Source organism: Gallus gallus, chromosome 13, assembly GCF_016699485.2.
Source record: "Gallus gallus isolate bGalGal1 chromosome 13, bGalGal1.mat.broiler.GRCg7b, whole genome shotgun sequence".
NCBI lineage: Eukaryota > Metazoa > Chordata > Aves > Galliformes > Phasianidae > Gallus > Gallus gallus.
In genome coordinates, this window is record NC_052544.1 from 15361013 (window position 1) to 15386108 (window position 25096).

General features: G+C 52.1%; 1 protein-coding gene across 5 annotated transcripts in view; it reads right to left on the minus strand.

Moving 5' to 3' along the window:
* Positions 1-3261: 3261 nt before the first annotated feature.
* The window catches only part of JADE2 (jade family PHD finger 2), a 57268-nt gene continuing 35433 nt past the window's right edge, over positions 3262-25096 (minus strand). For 4 of the 5 annotated variants that reach the window (XM_046900485.1, XM_015294092.4, XM_015294091.4 and 1 more), the window contains exons 6-12: positions 23981-24192; positions 21192-21359; positions 20151-20267; positions 14480-14941; positions 12307-12424; positions 8636-8764; positions 3262-7041 (exon numbers count right to left, since the gene is read on the minus strand). In XM_046900485.1, coding sequence (XP_046756441.1) covers positions 6197-7041; positions 8636-8764; positions 12307-12424; positions 14480-14941; positions 20151-20267; positions 21192-21359; positions 23981-24192 — 2051 coding nt within the window. In that variant the 3' untranslated portion in view covers positions 3262-6196. The remainder of the gene's footprint in view (positions 7042-8635; positions 8765-12306; positions 12425-14479; positions 14942-20150; positions 20268-21191; positions 21360-23980; positions 24193-25096) is intronic. The other variant, XM_025155032.3, reaches the window with a different exon arrangement.

Here is a 25096-nt window from a genome sequence, read left to right on the forward strand (position 1 = left end):
CTTTAATTGAATCAGGAATTCTTCTCCGCCTGAAGGTATTCCCTTTGGCTGATGGGATGTTCCTGGAGTGATGGCAGTGGTAATCCACCAAGGCAGAGGGGTTTTTGTCAGTGAGAAACAATCCTAAGTGAAATCCTTCAAACTGTAATGCAGTGCTTCTTTAGGTGGCCAGGCTGATGGGTGGCGTGTCGTGATGGTCACTGTGCTGAGATGGCCATCGTGTTGAGACGGGTGATGTGTAGTGATGGTCATCATGTTGAGAAGCTGACACATCTGGCCTCTCCACCTTGGCATTCCCCAGGAGCTGCTCCACATCAGAGCTCAGAATGAAGCCCAACTGAGTGTTAATGGTGATGAGCTCCCATCACAGGCAGAATTCCCCCTACTTTGGTGCCTCAGAACCCAGCAGCGACAAGAGACCGCTTTTACAGATGAGCAGATCCTCTCAGCTTGTCCTTGACAGCTGCAGATAACAGGAAGACGAGGGCTTAATTACTTTGTAATTAAGCTCATGTTACCATCCTATGTCCGTTCAGTATCTAACACAAAATGAGCTGCTGATTTTTGGTCCTGTTTGCAGTGGTCATTGATTAGGAGGCAGCAGCATGGGGGGACACAGATGGGTGAGGATGGGGATGGGGTCCTGAATCTGGATGGAGGCCAAGGAACAGCCGAGCTCTGTGTGCTGAGGGCTCCTTTCCTCACTGGGAGATTCACAGGGAGCAATTTCCATCTTGGGGACACCACAGCGCAGCAGTTGGTTGCTGCTGCAGCGTGGAGCTCAGGCTTGGGCTGTCACTGTGCTGTTCCAGCTCCATCTGTGCCCGCTGCCATGGCACACGGAGTGCTGGCAGGTCCTTCCTGAAGCAGTTCAGTCTCTTTTCAGCCCCCAGTTCCTTCTGGCTTGGGCTGCCTGCACTTTCATCCATGGAAACGGTTGGTTTGGTAATTTGGGGCCATTGCTGCATGTGATGGTATGGGTGCAGACCACCCTCCTAGTCAGCTGCAGGGAATCTGGGACAGACACTGGAGGAGCAGGGTGAAGAAGAGGGCTGGGTCAGGGCTGCCACAGTCTGGGGTTTGCTTTCAGCTTTAAATCTAACGGCATCACAGGATGGAAAGCCAACTCTTGGCAATGCCATTGCTCTGGTCACGTTCGTCCCAACACGGGGGCAATGCACATCCCTGCTGCAACCCCGCAGCCCCAGCCCTGCTGCCTCCGCCATGGGGTTTTGCATCCCCCCACCAGTTTCACTCTGACAGTCGGGCTGGGATGAGTCAAAACTCAGAGCAGAACCGAGATGGCAGCACTGTGCTGTGCTGTGGGATGGGGACAGCCCAGACCTGTGCCCTTGGGGACCACATGCCCACTGGACCCAATCCGCACCCCAAAATGGGGCCCTCGTCTGCAGGGCTGCAGCATGGGAGCCATCCCAACGTCCCTCCCTTTCAGGGCAGACTTCAGGTGAGTGCATTGCAAAACCTCCTCCCGATGCCAAACCCAGGGGAAATGAAGGGATAGCAACACCTGCAGCCAACCTGTAACTTTTTTCCCTGTGACTGCCGGGCTCCTCACATGGAAAACGATCCCTTCTCTTTTTTCTCCATGTAAAACAATCCCAAATGCTCAGTTTGCCATGTGCGCATCCCATGTGCACGGTGACATTTCTCATCCTTCTGTTAGTACAGATGCTGCAAAGGCAATAACCCTGAAATGTCACAGCTGCAGATTCGTACCACGCAGATAAGACGGGGCGGTTAAAGAAAGAATCACTCAATGCTTGAATATTAGCAAAACCAGACAGCAAAATCTGCAGGAAGAGAACAACACAGCACAGCACCGGTGTGCCCCGCATTGCTGCTCCGCCTGAGGAGCGCTGTATGCCCCGAGATGGGCAAATGGATGGAATTTCATTGGAAACTTTGGGAAAGTGGGCAGACCACTCATCCCAGTGAGGCGTACAGGTGGGGAAATGCTGAATGCTGCGCTGAGATTTTCGGTGCTGCCCCTCATGGCAGTGCCACCCCCTGCATGCCAATGTCACCCCGCTCCCAGCGCAGTGCTCACCTCCTGCCAGGCACAGCCCAGCTGCCCTTTGCTGCGGATGTGTTATTTGGCTTTTTGACCTGCCTTCCTCTCCCTGTTTCATTGATCAGACCACTCCAATCCCATTGCAGGGCTGCTAATGACCACGCTGTACCAGCGGTACTTCAACCTCTGTGTTTTCTCCCAGCATTCACTGTCAGCTTTATGAAGTGCCACTTAAAATACACAAGTGGGCCATTATTTTAATCTCCATTGCAGCTGAAGGTGCAGCAGCATCTCCTGCACCGAACCATGCATGTGATGCTCAGCTGGGACGCACCCAGGGCAGCCTGACCCCCCGGCAATGCAATCAGTCCCCCAGGACTCCATTGCCATCCATTGCCATCTGCTCTGCCCTCTGCATGGATACAGCCCGTGGGTGGGCGATGGGCTCTGGAAGGCTGCATGTAAACCATCCTCATCCCACGTGTGAGTATTCCGGCTTTTGCCTTAGGGATGGGGAAGATGGTTGGAGAGCAGTGGCCAGGATGGGTGAGACATCCGCAGCCCCTGGGAGCACTTTGGGACAGCAGATCACAGCCGGCTGCTCGGGCTGACGTTGGATGTTTCCCTCAATTCGTGGTAAGTCGGAGGTTTGTTTATTTATTTTATTTTTTTTTCTAGGGCTTTTTATTATTCATCTGTTGCAATCACAGCAAACGCATCATTTCACAGCCCTACATGGAAATCCAAAGCCAAGGAACTATTTTTAGAGTACTAAATGCCTCCCCTCGACGTATTAACTTTGAGAGAATAACTACTAAAGGCGCCCTTGTCACATCGGAGGCAGCTGCGCAGCAGTACGGCAGCGGCTGTAATGGGGAGAGAAAGCGATGCTGCACCACCGGCACTTCATTAAACACAATGAAGGAGATCCTACTGCGATCCTTCCAGGGGACGCCGAGGGGAAATCCATTCACTTCCACATCCACGGCTGCGGATTTACGGGGACGCCTCCGCCCCGTTGGTGTTTTGGAGTCATAGAAGCGTTTGGGCTGGAAAGAGCTCTCAGACCCCCCATCCAACCCCATCCCTCCACCATAACCACGTCCCCACGGGCCACATCCCCACGGGTTGGGAGCACCTCTGAGCACCGATGCCCAGCGATGGAAATGCAGCGCAAAGCCTTTGGGCAGAGATACCCCCAGAACTCAGCGGTACAGAGCACGCCGATATGCACGCACACGTAAAACACTGCTTTATTGACTGCATTTGCCAACACATTGAGGAATGCAAAGGTTTCGTTTTGTCGTTTCGTTTTGTTTTTCTCTCATAAGCAATGGGCCATGGTCCCAATGTGTATTAAAGCATACACTGTACCTAAACAGGATGAAAATAATGGCAGACAGAGCTATTCCAAGGCAACACAAAGAGCATGCATAATACAGTCTCACACAGAACGAGTCTGATAACATTATATTGCTTTAAGGATTAACTAACATGGAAAATGTACAAAAAGGAGAAATAGGTTTTTGCATTAATGAAAAATACATTTTTTTTTCTCTACAAAGGAATTTCTAATACAAGAAAATAAATATTGCAACATAAGCCAAAAATAATTTAAAATTGCTCTTTTCAATATATTTTCAATATTTCTCTTTTATATTAACAAATGGCACATCACGTTCTTTGAAACAAAGAAAACAGAAGGGTTTCCTCCTGCGACATTCATATCGTTTCCTGTGACTGACGTGGGGTGGGTCTGGGCTGTGTGTGCGGATGGAGCAAACGGGGCGGCCCGGCGGAACGACCGGCGCCGGCCACGGTGAGGGGGCGAAGGGTGGATGGCTCTGGGGAGCGGTGCTGCCAGCGGGGGCTGTCCCAGCCCTGTGCTGGTGCTGGGGCTGCTGGATGGGGCTGCCCCGCTGCCGAGGCGACGGGCGCTCTTACAGTGCAAACCGCGGTTCATACATCTGAAAAGACAATATTTTCTCTCTAGCAAAATAAACCCCGTAGATTCTCTTTCTCTTCATCTCAAAATACATTTTACAGCGTCATCAAAAAAAAAAAAAAAAAAGAAGAAAAAAAAAATACGGCCCTTGTGCATCGCTCTCGTCGCGCAGCCCACGGCTCCTCCCGACCCGCTGCCGAAGCACACCGCCGCGCTGGGGCTGTTCCGCACGGTCCCCCCGTTTGCTTTCCTGTACTGAGAAGACGAGGAGTGCAGAAGCCGATGAGTGGAGCTGTGTACAGTGAAAAGTTGTGGATTGCTTTTGTTTAACCATAACTGAGTGAAGCACACGGAAGCAAGATTCATTAAAAGGCAGCATATTGATTATTGGTATGACTCTTATACTAGGATACTGTAGCTAAAGCTAGCAAGCCTGATAAGATAAACTAAGTCCTATTTACTGTATTTAACATTATCTGAACATACCGAGCCTTAATTAATGAGCAGATTCTCATTTCCAACCTCGAAGGATGAATTTCTATGGGAGGTGGTTCCCGTTTGGCCGCTCCGTGGTTCTGTTCCCCGCGGTGCAGCCGCGCTCCGGGCGCTCCATCCCAGCTCGGGGGGCACCCAGGGGGGCACCGTGGGGTGAGCCGGGCTGCAATCTGACCGCTAATCAGGACTCTCTGAAGGCTGATAAAGCTGATCTACTCTAAAACACCGGGACAGTCGGTTCAAGGAGTCTCAGAGTATCAGAAGAAAGCTCACAGTGAAATGAGCAAAAAGCACTGGAAATCAAAACGGAGGGGCGCAGGCTCAGCACCCCTTCAGCAAGCTTGGAACCTAACGCCGCAGCAGTGTGCATGAGTGTGTCTTTAGTCCTTGGTTGCTAAATAACTCCCAATTGTTCCTAGTGACAAGTTTCCGGTTTCTGGCTGTGCTGCTTGACTGTCAACGTATTCTTTGGCATCCACAAAAAAGATTTGACTGCTCTGTTGGACAACTGTAGGGTTTTCTGTTTGAAGTGATGGGTTTTAACCGGTTGCAGAAGTGTCCCAGGTTGGTTAGTTTCTCTTTTTTTTTTTTTTCTTTTTTAATCTTTTTTTTTTAGTTATTTTTAAAAAACAACAACAACAAAAGTTTCAGTGAATTCCTTTTTTTTTTGTTCCCTGAGCTCACACTGGGGTCACTCCAATAAAACACGTAGCGCGACTTCACTGTGACCTTTGAAGCCAAAACCGAAGTAATGGTGCAATTAAGTGCAAACACGGAAATTCGCCTGACTCGGCGGTAACACGGGCTTCGAACAACATTTAAGGCTTATTGGGGACGTTTTATGCATTAAATTATTGTCATATTTATAATGTCAGCTTCTGTGAATCACCCTCCCACAAGGAGTCAACAGCTCGTAACCAGGATTTAAGGAATTAAAAAGAAAAACAACAAAAAGGATAAAGGATGGGGAGGGATAAATTCACCATTTCCATGGTAGCGTTTTGTCGGAAAGTCAGAGGGTGCTCCTTCCCCCCGGGTGCGGTGCCTGGGGCTGAGCACTGCTGTGCAGGGGGGCTCAGGTGGGTGAGGGCTGCCCAGCCCCGAACTGCTCCTAAAGGATTCTTCCCTCTCTGCCCTTCCCCACGCCTCCATTCCGGCTCGCTGAGCGCTAACCCATGAACCTGAGCGAAGCGCTTCTGGGGGCCGAGGTGGCGCCTCGGGGACAGGGACAACCCAGGATGGTTTCCAATCAGAAGGGAACAAAGCAATGGCTGAGGTTTTTCTACAGACACAAACACAAAGCAGCTCCCTCCCGCCCCGAGCGCTCCCCCCCACCAAACTCGTTGTGCTTTTGTCGTTATTTATTTGAGCATCACGTACTTCCCTCCCCTGACAATGCACGCGCCCACCGATGGCTTCCCTGCTCAGCTCCCGGCCTCTGCCCTTACCCCGATACAGCCCAAGGAGGGAGATCTGCCCCTCTGGAATAATGCCCATTGGGTGGCCGCCCCCGCAGGGAGCGGAGCAGCCGGAGGGGACAACTACTGTCACGGCAATCTACGTCGGTGAAGCTGAAGCTGTATCTCAGGCAAAAAGAGAAGAGAAAGACAACGGTGCCGAATTTCCAACTATATATACAGATTAAAAATCCCCCTCTCGCTGTGATACTAGGCAGAAATCGGACATGGCAGTTGTGATGGGAGGAGCAGGGCGGCCGCGTGCCGTTAGGAAGCCAGGATGCTCATCCGCACGATCTCCTCGCCGCCCGGCTCCAGCTGGCCCCGCTGCGCCCGGCCGCCCCGCGGCTCCCCGTCCGAGTCGCTCATCTCGGCGTCGGAGAAGTAGCCATCCGTCTCAGCCTCGAAGCGGCGCAGGGGGGGCCCTCCGGGGCCGTCGGTCTTGGGGGGCTGCGAGCGCCGAGTCCCTCGGCTCTCCTTTGGTAATTTGAACCGCACGACGGTTTTCGGGCTACCTACGGGGTCAGGCACTTGAGCCGCGGGGTTGGGCTCGGGCCGAGCGCCGTTGGCCGCCACCACCGCCTCCTCCTCTCCAGCACAGCCTCGCGGGGCCGGCGGGTCGTTGCCTTTGGGGCCGGGCCCCCTCCTCGCCGCCCTTTTCGCCTCGCCCGATCCCCTGCGGTCCGCGGGCCTCGCCGCCCCTTTCTCCGACCTGCCGGGCCGCGATTCCTGGGCACAGGGCTTGGCAGCATCGTCTGACAGGTCGCTGCCGTGGTTAGTCCACCGCTCCGAGCCCTCCTGCTGGCTCCTGAACACGGCGGTCAGGCCGCTCCGGGGCGGCTTTTTCTTAGTGTTCGTTCTTGTTTTGCTTTTCACTTTCTTGGCGGCCTCGCTCTGTTTGAAGGGGGACCTCAGGGAGTGGTCCATCATGAAGCTGAGCAGCGTCTCCTCGTCCTGGAGCAGCTCCTCGGACAGGCCGGGCGTGCTGTCCTCGTGGTGCGCGTTGTTCAGGGACCACTCGCTCATGGCCATGTTCTCGGCCGTGATCTGCACCGACTGCGCCAGCCAGCTGTTGAAGAAGGTCCCATCGATGGGGAAGGAAGTCGACAAGCCTGGGAAAACAAAAGTGGAGAATTGGCTCAGGAACCAGAAGCAGCTCTTCCCTTTGACCAAGAACACACAGTGCTCAGCAAAACTCCCTGACACTGGATCAACTCAAAATGGCAAAGCTCAGCATGCCACATGGGGAACCAGAAGAGGGTTTGTTGCAGTAGTGAATCTGACCATGGGGTCACGGCACATACAGATCTGAGCAGAGCATCTTCCTGCAGCCCGGAACCACAGCATAGTGCAGGGGCGGCAGGACAAGGAGGGCTCAGCATCCCCTGCTGAAGAGCTGTTGCACAGTCCTGCCCGGAGGCACGTCCTGGCTGACCCCCACTGCTGCCCCACTGCCCGCAGCGCTGCGCTAACTCAGCTCCCAGCACACTCTTGAACGGGCAGTGAACCCTAACACAGCATGGATTGGGTGAGATGGGAGGAGGGACTGGAAGCTCCCTCTGAGCACTTGGAAGCATGAGAATCAAAGAGCGGCAGCAGAGATGACAGGCTGGAATGGAAAAAGCTGAAAAGCATCCTAATAATTCTGTCTGAGAGCAAGAGTGAGCATGATGGGCTGGGACGTGCCGAATCAGCAGACCAAGAAGCAATGCCAAAGGCACACAGGCAGAACCAGCTTCAATCCCTGCAACAGAAACCCATCGGTCCGACATCACAGCTTCCTTCAGGGCTGGGGGAAAGATGAGATCTGACTTTTGCTGTGAGTGTTTGCCTGCCAAAGCAGCAGCGCAGTGGTGCTCTGACTCACAGCACGGCAAACACATCCCCCCTCCCCCCCCACGGTGCATGACCCAGTGCCACCTTTCCGTGTGGGTAAGCACCCCAGGGGTTAACCGCTAGTATGAAGCTGCAGTGAGCCCAGCCTGGGGACCGTCACCCCAAGAGGAAGTCCCCATGTGCCCCTGTGGTTCTTCTGCAGAACAGTTCTGCTGGTGCTGCAGGGCAGGGCAGGGAGCACAGGGATGATCAGCTCAGTGCACCCCAAGGCTCCTCCCCATCACAGCTGCCCCAAGCGATGCCTCAAGCTCTTTGTAAAATCCAGCACACTGCAAGACCCTGGTGAAGCTTTGCAAGACCTCGTTCCTCTTCTCTGCTGCCTGGTTTTCCAGACTGACTGAAGGACAGCTTCTTTCCACAACCCTGTAGGCCCCCGTTCAATAGGACAGAGTTTGCCCCAGAAAACTCCCCCTGCTCTGCTGGTGGGGTCGCAGCTGATGGAGCAGAGCAAGAGGTGGGAGAAGCATCTGCTGGAACAGCACTGATGGTGCTGGAGGTACATGCAAGCAAAATGGCACAGAAGATGTACAGGATCCGCCCTGCTTTGAAGTGGGTAAGTCTGATTTTATCACCGAGTGCAATTGCAGCTTTTCTTGCACACCGTGCAACCCCGAGGCTGTTTTACAGCCTGAACCCAGCAGGGTGAGGTCTCTGCTGCAGCACTGTGGCCGTGGCATGCTGGGGCTGATCCCACATGGGATGGGCTGGGGGCTGCACCGCACTGCTCCTCAACGCCGCTCCCCAAAAGCAGGAGCCTCCGGAGAGCTGCCAGCCCACGAGAAGCTCTTGTGCCCATAAAATCAGACTTACCCAGTTGTCCCAACACAGTTTCGTTGACTGATTTCCTTTTTTCTTTCTTCTCAGGGCTATTTTTTCTACCATCTCTTCCTTTCCTTCTCGGATCACTTTTCTTACCCTTTGTCTTCTTCCCAGTTTGTTCTGGCATTTTTTAGAGAAAAAGGAAAACTGTGTGTGAGACCAGGCCCCAGGATGAGCCACAGCTCCCCGGGGCACACCCTGCAGGGACGAAGGCTGTGCCACTTCTTGGCCAAATGTAGGCTCACGTCTCTATAGGTTAAGGAAACGTGAATCCTGTAGGCTACATAAAAGAGGTTTGGGCTGTGAGCTTGGCATGGCCACAGGAGCAGTGCCACCAAAGGCAACAGACTCACTAGAGATTGTGCAGCCGCCAAGGCACCCTCCTGGAATGGGGTTTTGGGGCTGCAGGGAGAAGCAGAGGGGACACCCCCAGTCTCTACTCTGGAAACTTCACAGAGGCCAGGAACAAGCCCAAACCCTGCTGTAAAACCCACCAGGAGATGAGAAATAACCCCAAACTCCATACAGAAACCCTCCAGAAGACCAGCAACACACCCAAACTGTTCTGAAACCCTCCAGGAGACCAGGGACCCTCCAAACCTGCTGGCACACCATGCAAACAGCCTGTGCACACCCCAGTCTGGCTGCAGATGCAGCTGCAGGAGGCACTGAGCTGCAAAGCATGTGGCACCAGCAGTGTTTTTCAGCAGACCTTGGTGCGATTGTACCTTTCAGCTGTGGTAACTGTTTACTCTCATACCAGGCAGTGATGGAAAAAAACAAAGCTATAAAACCGGCGTATTGAACACAGCTAAACGGAGGAGGAAAGATGAGCAACATCGCCTATGGAAAGCCAGGAATGTAACTGCAAGCTATGCAGCCATTCAGCTAAAAATCAATGTTTCCTAAATGGTTTCGAATTTCTACTGGATTTATTCCTCTTGGGTAAACAGGACAAATACATACCCTACAAAAGTACAACTTGTATTGCCAAGCGCAATACTCCAAAGGTTTTCAGTTACTCTCTCAGGCCCAGAGAAGTCCGTGCTAAAACATCCATTTTGATTTTTGAAGGGGGAAGGACACTGCTCTCACACCAGCGTTTGGGCAGCTGATGGAGGTGAGCCATGCAGGCTGCCAGCCTGGCCGACAGCTCAGACCTGCACAAGCCATGCAGCTGCCAAAGCAATGATGTTAAGAACTGGACGCTGTTCCTGATGCAAGTGCATCAATTTGCTGTGTCGGATGGGGGCAGCCCAAAGAACAGCCCCTCTCCTTCCAGCTAGGCTGGAAACGCATGGGGTGAGCAGAGGGCATCCGCACAGCACCTGCATGCACAGGGGATTTACAGTCCCAGGGCTGCCAGAACCCCTCACAAGCACAGGGCTCACCACAAGAAAGAAAAGCAAAAGCCAAATGGGTATTTGCTGCGTTCCTGCCAAATAACAGGAGAAACAGACACATTTTTCATTTTGCTTGCAAAATAAAAACATAACTTTGTTTGGACAGCACAAGGGATCTAAAGAGAAACGTGAACGTTACTTTGTGAAGATGGACCTGTCAAAATAGCAGCCATGTTTCAAAGCCAGGCAGCGTTTTCTTCCCGCTTCGTGCAATAAAAATAAGGGAGAGAGAGATGGGCTCATCTTACACGGGCAGTTCTCACTGATTTTATTAAAGATCTCCTGCTGAAATCATCATTTATCAGTGAGAAAAATAAACCCCTCAAGAATGGCTCTTCGTATGGGAGTCATTCCAAAACCAACCTGAGCTAAAACCACCCCTGGGATAACCCCAACTGACTTTGGTTATAGCTCCAGTGAAAAGCAGTTAAAAACCAGCTTTGTCCAGGCAAAACAATGCAGATTTTCTTCTTTCCCTGAGAAACTGCAGGTGTGCAGAGCAATCTGGTCAGGAGCAGCACAGAGGCATTGCTACAGCGACCACCTCCCATCGACTGCCACTCACTCAGCCATCGAATCACTTTTCGGTTGCAAACAATGCAGAACACAGCAGCATGGTTCACATAGGTTTGGTGCTGTGAGCTGCTGAGGACCTTTAGCTGTAAGTCACCTGGAAGTGAGGAAGCTCAGCAAAACGTGTGGGTGCTGAGAGCATCGTGTGGGATGCGGGTGGCAGAGGTGGGATGTGGGCACTGAGGATGGGAGCAGCATGTAGGGTTGGAGGACGGATGGCCCGAGGGGTGGGATGTGCTACCCCACAGTGGGGAGCTGTGCTGTCAACAGAAAATAAAACAATGAAATGCTCTTTGACCCATGGAAAGAGCCCAGGGAGGCCACCCAGCAGCTGAACAGCAGCTTGCCCCAGCCAGCTCAGAGCATAAAGCTCATGGGCAAATACAAAGTGTTTGGGGCTACATGAGAATACCACTTGCATCAGAACGCAATCACAAAGCCTGCATACCCATCTGCCATACAAATCGCCCCATAACTACAGTCCTCCAGGCAGGCCAAACACTCACAGATGCTCCAGTTCCCCCCAGTGCACATCCAATGCCACCGGGAGCTCTCAGCACGCGCTCTGGTGCTCCAGCTCCGTTCAGTCCTGTGCTGGGAGGTGAGTTCCCACCCTGCCAAAAGCCTTCCTGGAAAATGACCCAGCTGAAGAACTGGGTTCAGCCAGCTTCCCCAAACAGCCGACGTGACAGCAGGCTGAGCTCCTGAAGCGGCCCTTTCAGTGAAACCTGCTAACCAGAGGAGCAGCAACCTGCCCCTGCCACCAGCCCATGTCCTCATTGCACACCCCGGGCCCTGTGCTGCCCAGCTCCGGCCACGCAGGGCGATCTGCACAGGATCCAAACCCCACACGTCTCAACACGCACACGTCTCGGCCTCCAAAACTTCAGTCAAAGGAAACTTTTGTAAAGGAAAGCTCAGCCCAGACAGTTCCTGAAGAAACCCCAAACATGTGATGGCTTCAGATGCAACTCCAAAGCCACAAACACAACAAGAGTCGGATGCATTTGCCAAAGCTCCAGATGCTGCTTCTGGAAAAACTGTTCTGCAGCCACAGAGCCTGGTCCTGTGCTGCCACTGAAAAAAGGGGGAGGGATGCGGGGCTGTGGGTTTGGGCAGTGCTTGTTTGAAAAGGGGAAAAAAAAAAAGACAGAAGGAAAGCAACTTTATTTCAGTTCCTTAACGAAGAGGTGCCAGAGGCCTTGCAGGAAGTACATGTGTCATTCCCACTAACCAGTACACGGAGCAGGAAGAACTACAGGCCACAGCGTTGAAGGAGGTAAGAGCCATCCCATCCACAGCTTAACTTCTGGCACGACAGAGGGAACCAAACAGACCCCAGAGCTGCTTCACAAGGCCAGGCAGCGCTGAGGAGCAGCCCCATACCACGCGCTCCTGCAGCAGCACCTTCATGTGAACCCTGGGATTCTGTTTTAGCACCAGCACCTAACAGCATTCGTCTGAGCGAGGATTAGGAGGGACGGTGCCAGCAGTCCTTGCTGTCACACTCGGTCCCCCACAATAAGGCATTACTGCACGCTTCAGAACAAAGCTGTAAACGTTCGATGAGTCAACGTAGGAACTGTGGTGGAAGCACCCAGCAGGGCAGGGGTGGCTCTGCCTTCCTCTGCTGGGGGACTGAGGTTCAGAGGAGGGCACCGAACAGCTCCTGCAAGCGGTACTGACCTGGGTAAAGGTCCTTCTCAATGAGTATCATCTGCAGGTGGAAGATCTGCTCCTGGAGTTTACAAATGGTGTGCTTCATTTTCTCCCGTCTCGTCACCATGTAACAGAGATTTCTAACCTACAGAAACACAAGAAGCAGTGTCTGGTTTAGCAGGGCTGGAAATGAATCCCTAAGCTGCATCACTGCTTTGCTGCCTGGGGACAGCTCTGCGCCCGGTTGTCCATCCCCTCATCCCAGCCTCATCCAGCTGAATACAAACACCCACGTTAGTCTGTTACCTCTCCTTCACAGGCTGAACTCACAAGCAGGATTCACACTTTTGCCCCCATATTTTCTAACACAGCTCTTGGGCAGGGAAGCAGGGCCAGGGCACCTCCCTGAGCAGGCAGGATTAACCTGCAGAGCATCCTTCAATCTGTGCTGCTGATGAACATCAGTGCATAAAGAGAGCAATACTCACCAAAAGGGAATAGAGCCAAGAGAACCCTGGGTACCTTACCAGAAATCACACAGCAACAGTGTGGATGCACAAGCTGTTGTAATCTCCCATTAATTGTTCACAGGCCTCATTAACAGTTAATGTTTCTAAAGGATTCTGTAAGTCTCAGAGGTTGGGACGCCACTGGAGCAGTACTGTGATGCAGCTGGGGCATCCCCTCCTATCATGGGCCCCCTCACACGGGACACAGGGACTTGCACCAGAAGTTGTGGGGCTAATGGAGAACTATTTCCATTCTTACCCATGAATTCCCCTTTTGCATCCAGCATGGAGGTGGGCGAGGAGGGCAGATCCAGGCCCAGCACTGTGGGGCAGCAGCACGGCTGTGCTGTTTGCATGAGCCATGCCAAACTGCCCACTGCCCTGCAGCAGGTGCTGATGGTGTACAAACGCAGCAGAACACCATCAGCTGACACCAGACTGTGCCAGTAGTCATGTGCAGGTGTGGCTGCCCTGACCCACAGCTGGCCAGCACCTTCCCCTCCACACACTGATTCACGTTTGCCCCACAGGTACCTGCAGTCTCACTTCATTTTGTACTACAGCTCATGACATTTTGCCATCTGAGAGGGAAGCTCTAAGTGCAAGCCACCAAGCACAAGAAATAAGCTTTCCCGTAGCAAAGTGCACTTAATGCTTCCTTCTCCAGCCCCAGCCCCCCAGGACAAACCCCAACCAGCAGCACATCCATCGGGGGCAGGATGCATCCCCCAGTGCCCGCAGCTCTCATGCAAACCCATGGTATCACAGCTGCTTTTCATGGGCACGCAGCTGCAGACAGCTCCAGTGCCAGCCTGGTGCCACGGCTCAGTGCCACCGTGTGCAGCACGAGGGGGGCAGCCCGGCTCTGTCACCACGGCTGCAGCCATGCAGTGCTTCCCCAGGACGTGGCTGGTTTTGGTGGGGTTGCCAAGCTGTGAACCCACACATGGGTACAGTGAGCAGCCCGGGGCCTCGCTGCCGCCTGGGGACAGCCTGGGAGCACTCAGGTGTACAGGAGAGAAAAGTTTTTTCCATCTCCTAGCTGCAAATACACAACACACAGCTCGCTTCTCCATAGTTTACTACGCTTTCTTTTTTTTTGTTCTGGATGGAAGAAAACATCAAACTGAAATTTCTTTATGAGGAAAACAACTGCCTCTGGCAAGCAGTATATCAAAGTGTTTGGCAATATCTCCTCTCTGCAATTTTATGCTCCTGGAAGAAAGCATCGCTTGCACTCTGCTTAGAGACTGCTGGTATTTACACACACTTAGACAGTAAAACACCACCCGCACTGCTCCTCCAGCCAAGCTGAGACGCTGGGAGGGAAGCCTGGGAACCATACAGCTTTTTGTTACAGCTAATTTAAACAGCCAGCTCTTGGTAAAGGCTTCTAACCAAAAAGAGCCCAGAAGAAAAGAAGGAAAAGCGAGGAGGACCGCATCAGGATACCCAGGAAATGGGACCGGCACGTTTGCAGAGCTAAACCTCAACCCTCGGTTCATTTCTAAACGCTGCCTGGAGAGCATCTGGGGGCTGCCATCACCCCACATCCACCCTGGCCAGGTGAGAGCCTCCTGGGACAGCTCAGCACAGCGGTCCGTATAGGGATGTGCGCAACAACATCCCTCCAGCAACAGCAGCCCTGATGGAGCACACGGGTTTGCCGTTACGGGGAAAGCCACACTCACCCTCTCCAGGTCTTGCCTGAGGTGCGTGAAAAGCTTCAAGCGCCGGTAGAGAACATCCTGCTCCTGCTGAGCCAAGTTGTCCACTTCATCCGTTTTTGGTGTCAGCAGTGGTTTGTTGGAGTTCGCTTTCCTCTTCAGCTTCCAGTACTGATAGACAAAATCCACCAGCGACTCACTTAAGTCGAGGTTCTCTGCCACCTCGGAAGGCTTCACGAGTTCATAGAAGTCCTCCTCCAGCTGCTGGAGCTTTTGCTTCCGCAGCGTCACCTTCTCCAGGTCCAGCTGGGCTTGGTCAGGTTCCGTCCGCGCCTCCTCGGGTAGTTTGGTGGCACCGGTGCTGTGCTCCAGGCAGAAGGACTTGAACTTCACTTCATCGTTGTCTGCTAAAATAGTCCGCATGTCGAGGTTGTGGTCGAAGGCGCAGGTGACGTGGAACGCGGTGACGCAGGCGGGCATGGAGCACTGTGGGGAGAGGACAGGGCTGACGGTGAGGGCACAACGGGACCGCATGACACAGCTCCACTAAAGGAGTGATGCCCTCGGGGTGACAGCACCCACCCCCAAGCCATGGTGGCTCCGTAACACACACTGCTCAGGCTGCATTGCCTGAGTCCTACACACCAGTGAGGGTGGACACCAAAATCCCCAGCAGAGGAACCCAGGACCCACCAGGCACCTCCTCACCCAACCTGCTTGTGTTCTCTGTGACAAGCCCTGATGCCTTTCACCTACCATAAATATGAGACTGACAGCTCCTCCAGCAACACATCAACAACATGTGGCCAATGGGATGCCCAAAGATTGAAGGCTGATTTATCCTGAGACATTTCCATCTTTATTTCATCCTGCTCCCTACCCCACTCCATTCCTATGCCGTTGTTAATGACAGCCTACAGGTGTTAAGGTTTGGGAGTGAACAGAGTACGTAAGCAGCAGACAGTGCTCCCAGATCACCATGCCTTCTTCTTCTGGAAGCTATACAGACTTTAATTAGCTCCATTAAAAAAAAAAATAGGAAAGAAAAATGAAATGCACCATATACAGAGCCAACATGCTCCATATGTTCATGAAATAAGGTTTGAGAATTGGTTCGGTGACTGGACTTATCAAATGTACACCTAACCATTTCCCTAACTTACCTTACACTTCAGTTACTTGAATCTCACAGACAGCAGAACAGAAGAACCCAAACCTGGTTTCCTACAGATGAAAAGCAACGCACTGCCAGTGCAGCACCAATACCCACATCAGCACATTCACCCCTCCGTTCATTAACTGCTTTTTAATGGCCCATAATGTCAGGTAATCGCTTCAACCATAACCCATAAGAAATCAGTCTCCTCCAGCTGCTAATGACCATTTAAACTGCAATAACGAAGCATTTTAAGTGACCTATCACTCTAGGCACAGCATTTCAGCATTATGCAGGGACTGCTGTGGCAGGGCAGCGGGGTGCAGCACCAGCCTGGCCACAAACCTCCCCGCACATGGAACACAAACCACCAGGATGCTGCAGGGTTCCACCAGGGCTCTGCTGTGCCGCACTTTAATTTTCAGAATGAACAGAAAAGAAATAATGATGGTATCCAAGGACCAGAAGTTGGATTGCCAAGCATTACTATGCCCCAGGGGTGGGTGCTGGGCACCAGCTCTCCCAGCAGTGACACGCTGCTGCTGGTGGCACATGCCTGCCACCAGGGCCAGGACTTCACATCCACCGTACCTGCCATGTCCATCCATACTCACATCTCCAGGTGCTGACATGGAATGCGAGCAGCTGAACTCGCTCTGTTCCAATACATCCTCCTGTTCCTAATTTCAGCCCGGAACTGCTTGTGAAGGTGGCTGCCAGCTTTTGGAGGAGTTAATATATCATGTGCTGGCTTTTAGAGTGCACGCGCTCACTCCTGCAGTCATGGAGAGAGATTTACTACAAGGAGGAGACGCAGTGTCGTTTGATGGAGTCCCTCTTCCTCACTTTAATGGCACATTAAGGTTGGAAGCCTTTGCCAGCTGTAAGTTCCCTTGATTGAGTTTTCTTGTCTGGTAGCCAAGATGGTAATCTCAGTGCACAGAGATATATAGCCACAGACAGACTCCTTGTGTCTATTTTGGTGTAACAGCTGGGGGTGCTTCAAACTAAATCATTGGGAAGATCCTTTTGTGTTGCAATGCACATAAATACCTACAGAGACAGGGCCACAGCAGCCCGTGCTGGGGACAGCCCACAGCAGCGTGATGTCACCGTCAGCACATCCAGGGTTCACTAGGACAGCACCAGCAGCAGGGGTTATCAACCTCAGCAATAAAGCAAAATGAATGACATCCATCCCGGATTCCTCCTCCAGCAGATGGCAAGCAGCAGTTGACAGAAACCGTGTCCGAAATGCAAAGCAATGAGGCTGCTCCAATGACAGGGCAGCAAAGGAACACACCTGGTCAGCAGCAGCTCTCAGTGACCTTGCCTGAGCCAGAAGTAGGCACACATTGATCCATCCCAGCCCTGGAGAGCAGAGTGGTGCTGGGATGGGTTCGTCTGTGCTGGGTGCTGCCACATGGAACAGCCTGGGCATACAGAGTGGGCACCCCCTGACCCGCTCTGCGTCCAATCCTGCTCCTTGTCCCACAGTGTCTTCAGCTCCAGGATTTCAGGACATCTGCTGCACCAGGTAGAAGCAAATCCATCCCCAAACACAGCTCTGAGACGGTGAAAACTGCACCAGAGATTGATGTGGGCTGCTAATTAGTCCTCAAACCAATCTTGGCGGGGAGAAGTAGAGGGATGACTTTATCTGCCCATGAAATTCAAACACTGCTAACCATGAGACCCAGCAGACGTTTACCAGCTAACAGTGGTGCTACGCTGCAGCTCTGAGGCAGAAGTGGAAGGAAGTGGCTACTCCAACAGAGCTGCAAGGGAAATTTAGGAAGGAAAAAGCAATCACCAGCGCTGAACCCCAGCCAAGCCATCAGATACGACACTTCTGCATCCTCACAAAGAAACACCATGTGATTTTTAGTGACCACAGACGGGTTGGTTCCCAGTGGCACTTTTCAGACAGAACATGCAATTTCAGCCCCGCTGTGTCCTTAGATGATGCGGGGGCCCCACTTCGCAGCGGGGCTCAGGATGTTGGTGAGCACCCACACTGCTCTTCCCCCGCTCCCAAGTCTCAAGTTTTTGGATGATGTCAGCAAACGATGATGTCCTTCACAGAAGAGTGCCACCAGTTAACAGACGCAGCTCTTCGGGCTGGCCTGAAAGTTAAGTTCTTCCAGAAGAGACAGTTGGTGTTCCCAGTGAGGGCATTGGGTTCCTCTGTCCACAAGAGTGTCAGGACATGGGTTGCACAGATCCCGGCTCCTGGCACTCTCTCTTGCAGTTCAGCAATGCAAACAAGAAAATTCCTGCTGGATACCGAGTGCTCCTTGGCATATCCTGATGTCTGACCACAAGAACCACCACATAAAGTCATGACTTCCCCTTAAGAGGGGATGGGAAAAGAGGGCTGTATTACTTATGTCCCACACAAGGGAGCACTGGATTGACTACAGCAGGTACACAGCTTTCTACCAGAAAAAAAAACAAGAGAAGTAACGATGTGCAAGCAGCAACATCAGAGACACAGAGAGGTGCAGAGGGCAGAAGGGATGCTTCCCTTTTTGGTGGCCAAATCTGGATGGGAAGAAATACCTCAACACAGAGATGCCTCACATTGGTCTCTGACAGCAGTGGAGGTTTCTGAAGCTGCAGCTCTGCCTGTGGGCACCCCCATGCCTGTTGGGGATGACGGGCTCCTGCTCTCCAGCTCCCTTCCAGGGATATTGCCTCCTGTTCTGGCTGAGCCCAGCTCCAGTCACTCAGATAAACCTGCCCTGGAAGCAGCGAGGACCTTCCATAGCCTGCAGGCACCTGGAGCATCAGCTCCTGCTGCCAGGAGTGAAAGCTGAGTGCTTTAACAGCAAACAACCCTCTCCTTTCAGAGCCGTGTCATAAAGCTAAAACGCTGACAAAGGTAGTTAGATTACACCTGTATAAACAGGCACTAATCAAAAATATGCTCCATAAACATCAGCTCTCAAAACACAGCTCTCTACCTCTGATGCGGATGGAACGTGTTTATTTATCTACGAGTGAGCTTGCTGGTTTACTCTGCAAATCCTCAAACAAAGGCACCGCTTGCTTCTTTTTTCCCCCCTTTTCCTTGAAGCAAAATCACCCTGAAAGCCTTCAGGTGGCATCAGCAGACGCTCCAGCGACAGCCTCCTGAAGTCACATCGGACAGTAAAGCTCCTCTTCCATTTCAGGTGACACTGAATGCAAATGCATGCAGTCCCAGGGACTGCACTGCTAACACGTAATGCCGGTGCTGGGAGGATGAAGCCCCGGAGGAGCTGAATTTTCTTTGATGCTGCCAAGCCTGTTTGCCTCCTCTCCCTGCCCTTCCGTTCTTTGAAAGCAGTTGCCGCTATGACACAGTATCTCCATCTGGCAGGGTGAATAAGCAGATCCACCCAGAACCATCAAAAAAAAAAAAAAAGAAAAAGTAGTGAGTCAACACCAGAGATTTAAAGAAGCATTGTGAGGTTTCATTTCAAGCTAAGGGGATTGCTTTTAAATAGCTCCCTTGAAGGTATTAAACCTGAGGCAGTCACACCAACGCAGCGGAGCCTGCAGCCCTGTTCCATCACCCTTCCTGCCGCCAGCCAGCTGCTCTGCTCTCCTGTACTCACTGCCACACGCATCCACCTCCGCGGTGAAGCTCCCAGCGCTGTACAGGAGCTGATTAGCTGGGATTGGGACACATCCAAACCTTTCTCCCTATTTTTCAAAGCTTAATGGCTATTCCATGTCCCTACTGCGTGCCAAGACTGCTTCCACGTCTGGTCTGCCAAGGAAAGCACAAGCACCGGCACCGTACAGCTGCAGATCTCAGCCCATCCCCAGGGACCGCCAGGGTGAAGCTTGATGCAAGTGACCCAGCAAAGCTCCTGCACTGAGAGCACAGCCCCGAAGCTCTGTCCCACTTTTGCAAGAGGAGAGTGCTGAGCTCCTGCTTTTAGCTGAGCGCTTCGCCACCTCGTCAGCGTGCTGCTGCTGTGGGAAGAGCAGGAAATCGGATGTCTGCGGTGCTCTGCTTAGGTGCAGCAAAACAGGAGAACATCTGGGAATGTAATACGCAGTAAATACTCTATTTTGCAAGCCAGCAGGCTTGGGGGGGGGGGGGGGTTGCCTGATCCTGAGGCTTCCTGCTGTCCCCCTCAAGAAAGGCTTCACATCCAACCCCACAGCTTGTGAAATGCTCAGGCTTTAAATCCCATGAGAAACGGACTTCCTGGCAGCCATGCCAAGCCCTTCCGCTGGGGGTTCCTGGTATCTCCAACCAAGGTCATCTGCAGCCCTGGTAATTAGTGTCACCACAGCAACATCACTGCGTTACGCAAAAGAAAGTTAATCTAGATTCCTAGCACTCAATAATGTTAAAAGATTGCAAACTACAACAGCTGATGATGTCTGATTGGTGCTCGTGCTCCTCGTTAGGTGTGCTCCTGGGACCCAAGCCAGGAACGAACCCAGCCTGGGTCTCATCCACCAACAGCTCGAGAATCTCTGGTGGCTGCTAAAGGCACAACCATGGGGTCTGAGCTTCCTTGCTACTGATCCACGTACCTGAATGCAGGTCCCCGTGCATTCCTTGCAGAGGCTGCAGGACAGAGCCCATCTGCTCGCTGGGATATGTGAGATCTTCGTAATGGGTTCCATTTTTTCAGGACATCCAATGCTAACCTGATCAGAAAACAGAAGACATCAATACCTATTACTGTCCCAAATCTCCTACAGGGGGTATCTGAGGCAGTCAGAATGAGGGGTGGATATTTTGCTTCTTATTTCTCAGGTCACTCATAACTTGGGTAAAAAGCCAACACAGAAACCAGAAACAAATACAGATGATGCTCTGGCCTTTCTTTTGTATCCATCTGCCTGCCAATTTGAGCTAGCATTTATCCTTATTGTTCTGAATGCTGGTATGTCCTTGCCTCTCTAGCACTCCTCTTTGCACTTCACATCAAGGGAGGACAAAGTGACACTTTACAGACTGTTTCAACATCACCCCTCCTCAGGGAGCATGGGTGCTTCCAATGAGCAGGGCAGCAGCTTGCACCCTCCAGTGTCCTCCTTAATGGGGAGCTGCTTGGCTGCTAATTAAACACTCAGCTTGTGCCTGATGGGCATCGCAGCTCCAACCTCAGCAGGGCTCGATGAGCCCAACTGGAATTGCTGTTGATAGATATCTGAGCAAAGACCTGGTGTAATGCTGTAACGTGACAGAAAGTACAGCAATAACAGTGGAGTGGCAAAGTCCTGGACTGCAGCAAACAAGGACAAGCCCAAATGCAGCAGCCATGGATACAGAAATGAAGGATGAAAAATCTGCTTACCTTCGGAAGGCCTCACACAGGCAGGGATCCCCAGTGAGATCCCCTCACCCCCACTGCCAACCTTTAAATGAGGTCTGGGAAGGGGTGGATCCTGGCTCCAGCCCTTCTGGGCACTCAGCTGCATTGCATACACCTGAGCTCCCCTGGGTTGGCCCTGCCTTCCCACCAGGTGCTCAATCACTGCTTCAAGCTGTGACTCTGCATTTCTGCTACACCTGGAAATCATGTCTGTGCCAGATTTCAAGAAAAGGCTAGAAAGCATCTTACTTACTTCAGGTATCCATAAGGCACAGCTAACGTGGACCCATTTCGTCCCACTCCGAGTGGGTTTCAGTGCTCCCCCTCTCTTCGGGCACAGCAAACACTTGGGCTGGACGCCGAGGGCGCAGGTCCGGCACAGCCAGCTGCCGATGGGGACCTTCAGGATGCCATAGCATGCCTGTGAGACAGGAGGAAGGTTGGTTAACCTGGCCATCCTGCAGTGAGCATCCTCCCGCAGCACGGCATGCTGGCTCATCGCTACAGCATCTGCGTGTCCTGGTAAAGAACAGCAGACACAAAGCTGCTCCGCAATCAAAGCAGCTAGTTGAAGTTCTTCCTTCCCTGCCACGTTCCTTATTTTCACATGGATACTCATGCTGTATCAATATGTCCTGGGCTTTAATTAAAAGCTGGGCGTACAAATGTGCTTAATATCCTGCAAATGGGAGCAAAAGCAGTGAGAGCAGCTCTGTAATACGGACGTCTGCCCACTTATTACACATGCACTTCTGAACGACTCCAAAGTCACAGTGGCTCACAGTACTGCCAGCCAGGGTGCGACCCGGTCCAGTGACCCAGAGCCACGGGGTTTGCATCTGCAGCTCTCTGTGTGCACAGGATGGGCAATGAGAACGTAAAACCAGCATGAGGGGAGCACAAACACACCTTGAGCTGACCCAGCCCATGAGGTTTGGGGCGGTGAATCTGCCCTGAGGGCAGATGAGGGCTGTGAAGCCACAAGCCCACGACTGGGAAAGATGGCCACGCTGGTTAAACACCCAGCACAGACCAAAGGGGGAAGTGAAAATAACTGCGTAAAAGTCAAAAGGGGAAACTGACAGTAATGAATATAAATCAGAAGGGAGGAGCCTCAATCAGAAGGAGTGATAAACCCAAAGGACACGAGGACATATCTGTGGCCGAGACAGTGGAAGCAGAACAAAAGGACTCGGCAGCCTGCAGAGCCAGCAGACCTGCTGCGATAACACACGGCACAGACAAGCCAAAGGGCTCAATAAATATTTCTCTTCCGTACTCGGGGAAGAGCCAAATGATAAGCTGTATCATGTAATGATAATGATAAAATACCTTCCACTCCAGCAGTAACTTACGACTGTATTAAAGAGCTACCACTAAAACTGGACAGTCTCTAACCAGCAGGTCCTTATAACTTGCACTTAAGGAGTCTTAAAGAGTGGCAGACAACTGCCTTGGCCACTGACGTGAGGCTGCAGGAAGTCTCACAGCACTGAGGGTTTCTGAGAGCAGTGGAGAAGCTCGTGCCCGTGCCATTATGTTACGAGAGATGATTAATAACAGGTAATTACACGAGCATGGTACATGAGCATGGGAAAAGGGGATGCTCAGCCCTCATGGCCAGGGAGAGACTTTGTAGCACAGCCCTAAATGATAAATGGACTCTGATAGTAATAACTTTCATGGAGAAAAAGTCACTTTATGAGCATACTGTTGGGAAAATAAAGTATTAAAGGAGGTAGTATGATTGCTGCAGGTCTACATGGCTCACAGAGACTTCAATGTGTTTCACACCATCTCCAAATTGAACAGACAGATCATTTCTGTAAGAGACTTTTATAAAAACACCTGATTTGGTATTAGGCAAAACCAAACAAACAACCCCAGCATGCATATCTGAGCACAGCCCTCCTCTGCTTGGAGGCTCTGGACTTCGTTGCTATGTGAGTGGGGACAGAGATGGGATCTCTAAAAGCTTCCAGGTGGGTTCTGGGGTTCAGGCCCGAGCATGTGCCTGATAAAGATAAAATCACCCATTTCTTTCAACAGCCCTTAAATCCAACCCGCAGCATCTCCTCCTGCAGCATCGTGCTGCTCTCAGCACTGCTGCCGGGTCTGTCTGTCTGCCCTGATGGAGCCTGGCCCCCACACTGCTGCACAATGGGCACACGTCAGCCCATGGCCAGAAATTTCTGCTTGGGTTTACTAAAAAAGAAACACCAAAAAAAAAAAAAAAAAAGAAAAAGAAAAAAAAAAAAGAAAGAAACCAACCCCAAACCATCCCCAAATCATCCTGGTATTTTGTGGAATCTGATTCACTGATGGAAACCATTCAAAACACCCACCTCTCTCAACTATACATATCTCTCCAGCACTCTCCCACCTCCAGGAAATGCTGATGGAAAAGCTGCCCAAAAGATGAGAAGATGGAGGAAAAAAAAGCCAACAAAACAGCCTTCTCAGAAAGGAGAATGAAAAGGGGCTCTGCTTTGGACTCTCCAGGCCCTGGGGCTGATGCTGGCATCCAAGAGCCCCATTCCTGCACTTCCCATTGGAGCCCACTCAGCAAAGTGCCCCTGGAGCCCCCACAGCAGGGATGGATGCTCAGCAGCAGCATGCAGCCAAGCACTTCCCCACTCTGAGCATGTATGCACAGGAGCCCACGGATACTGCTACTCTTCTTTCTTCCCTCCTGCAAAGGCTTGAAGCCTTTACACTCAATTCTGAAAACGTTCTCCTCCAGGCAGTGAAATAAAATGAAATCATATGCTCATAGAGTAGGGAAGCTGGGATAGAAGCCCCGCGATGTGTGACAAAGCTGGTGGAGCTGGAAGGTCCTAATGGCCCGACACAACGTGCAGACTGAAGGGAAGCCAGCAGCCGTGCTGCCTGTCCCTAGGTGCTACGGATCCCACAGCTCAGCGAGGACAAGGAACAATGAGCACATTCATAGAAGAGGAGGAATAAAAGGTCACAGGGCTGAAGGAGAGAGGAGCAGGAGTGCAGCACGCTCGGCGAAGCGGCTCTCGTGCTGCTGCTCACCTGGTGCACGCAGACGTTGCACTTGTCACAGAACACCATCTCGTTGCCATCCTCCCCCTCCGGCGAGCGGCAGACGTCACACACCACGTCCTCGTCGTACTCGATGCCCAGGCCCTCCTCTGTTTCAATGGCGATGTTCATGTTCTCGTAGCACATCGTCTCCAGCTCCTCCAGCACTCTCTCCAGGGTGATCTCATCCAGCTCGGGCTTTTCTGCAAGGCACAGAGCAGAGGTGGGGACATGGCACCCTGTGAGCATCATGCAAGGCGGGGGGCACTCGAGGCTTCAGCTCAAATCGAGGCTTCAGCTCAAATCAAACCTTCAGCTCCACCACGGTGGGAAGATCTGCGATTCAGAAAACAGCTGCTTCTAACTCAGGGTACAGTTTGTGTTTCATAGACAGTAACAAAATATTGCTGCTGGCTGAGAGGAGAGAAATCCATTCAGCTGAACCAATGCGGATAATTAGGTCTGACAGCTTAAACGTTCAAGGAGACAAGTTCTGCAAAGATGCTCTCTGCAGTGAGGGCTCAGACAAGCTTTGGCAACACAAAGTCAATGCTTTAATTGCTAAGACTGTGAAAATTGACCCTTTTAAGGCCAACTAAATGGAACTGTGAAACGGAAGCCAAAGGTTGGAACTGAGGACAAACAAGTGTTTTTAACTGGCTGGGTCCAGGGGCACAGGGTCAGACCTGGGGTGGGGGCTCAGACCTGGCTGTGCTGCCTGTTATCCCCCCCGTACCAGTACCTTTATGGAAACCAGTGGTGGACACGTGGACCTTTCTTGCTACAGAGCGACAGGAGACAATATCTCCTTTATAAACAGAGGAGAAAAGGGACTGAGGAAGTACTGATGTGTGGTTATTTATTCAGAGTTCAAGGAAATATTCGCCTTGCTGGGCTTCTGCCGGGCTGCAGGGTGCAGTCCATGTGCTGGGACGAGGCTGCTGAGCTGCTCCTTTCCCCCACCGATCTGCCAAATAATCTGAGTCAAGGGGCAAAGGAGACCCGCAGGCGAGACCAGCAAGCAAACACACCATTGTCTGCCTTTTCGAGATCTTCCCCAACGTTTCGCCTTGGCACGGTTTCCCCTGGCTTGACAAGTCTCTGCAA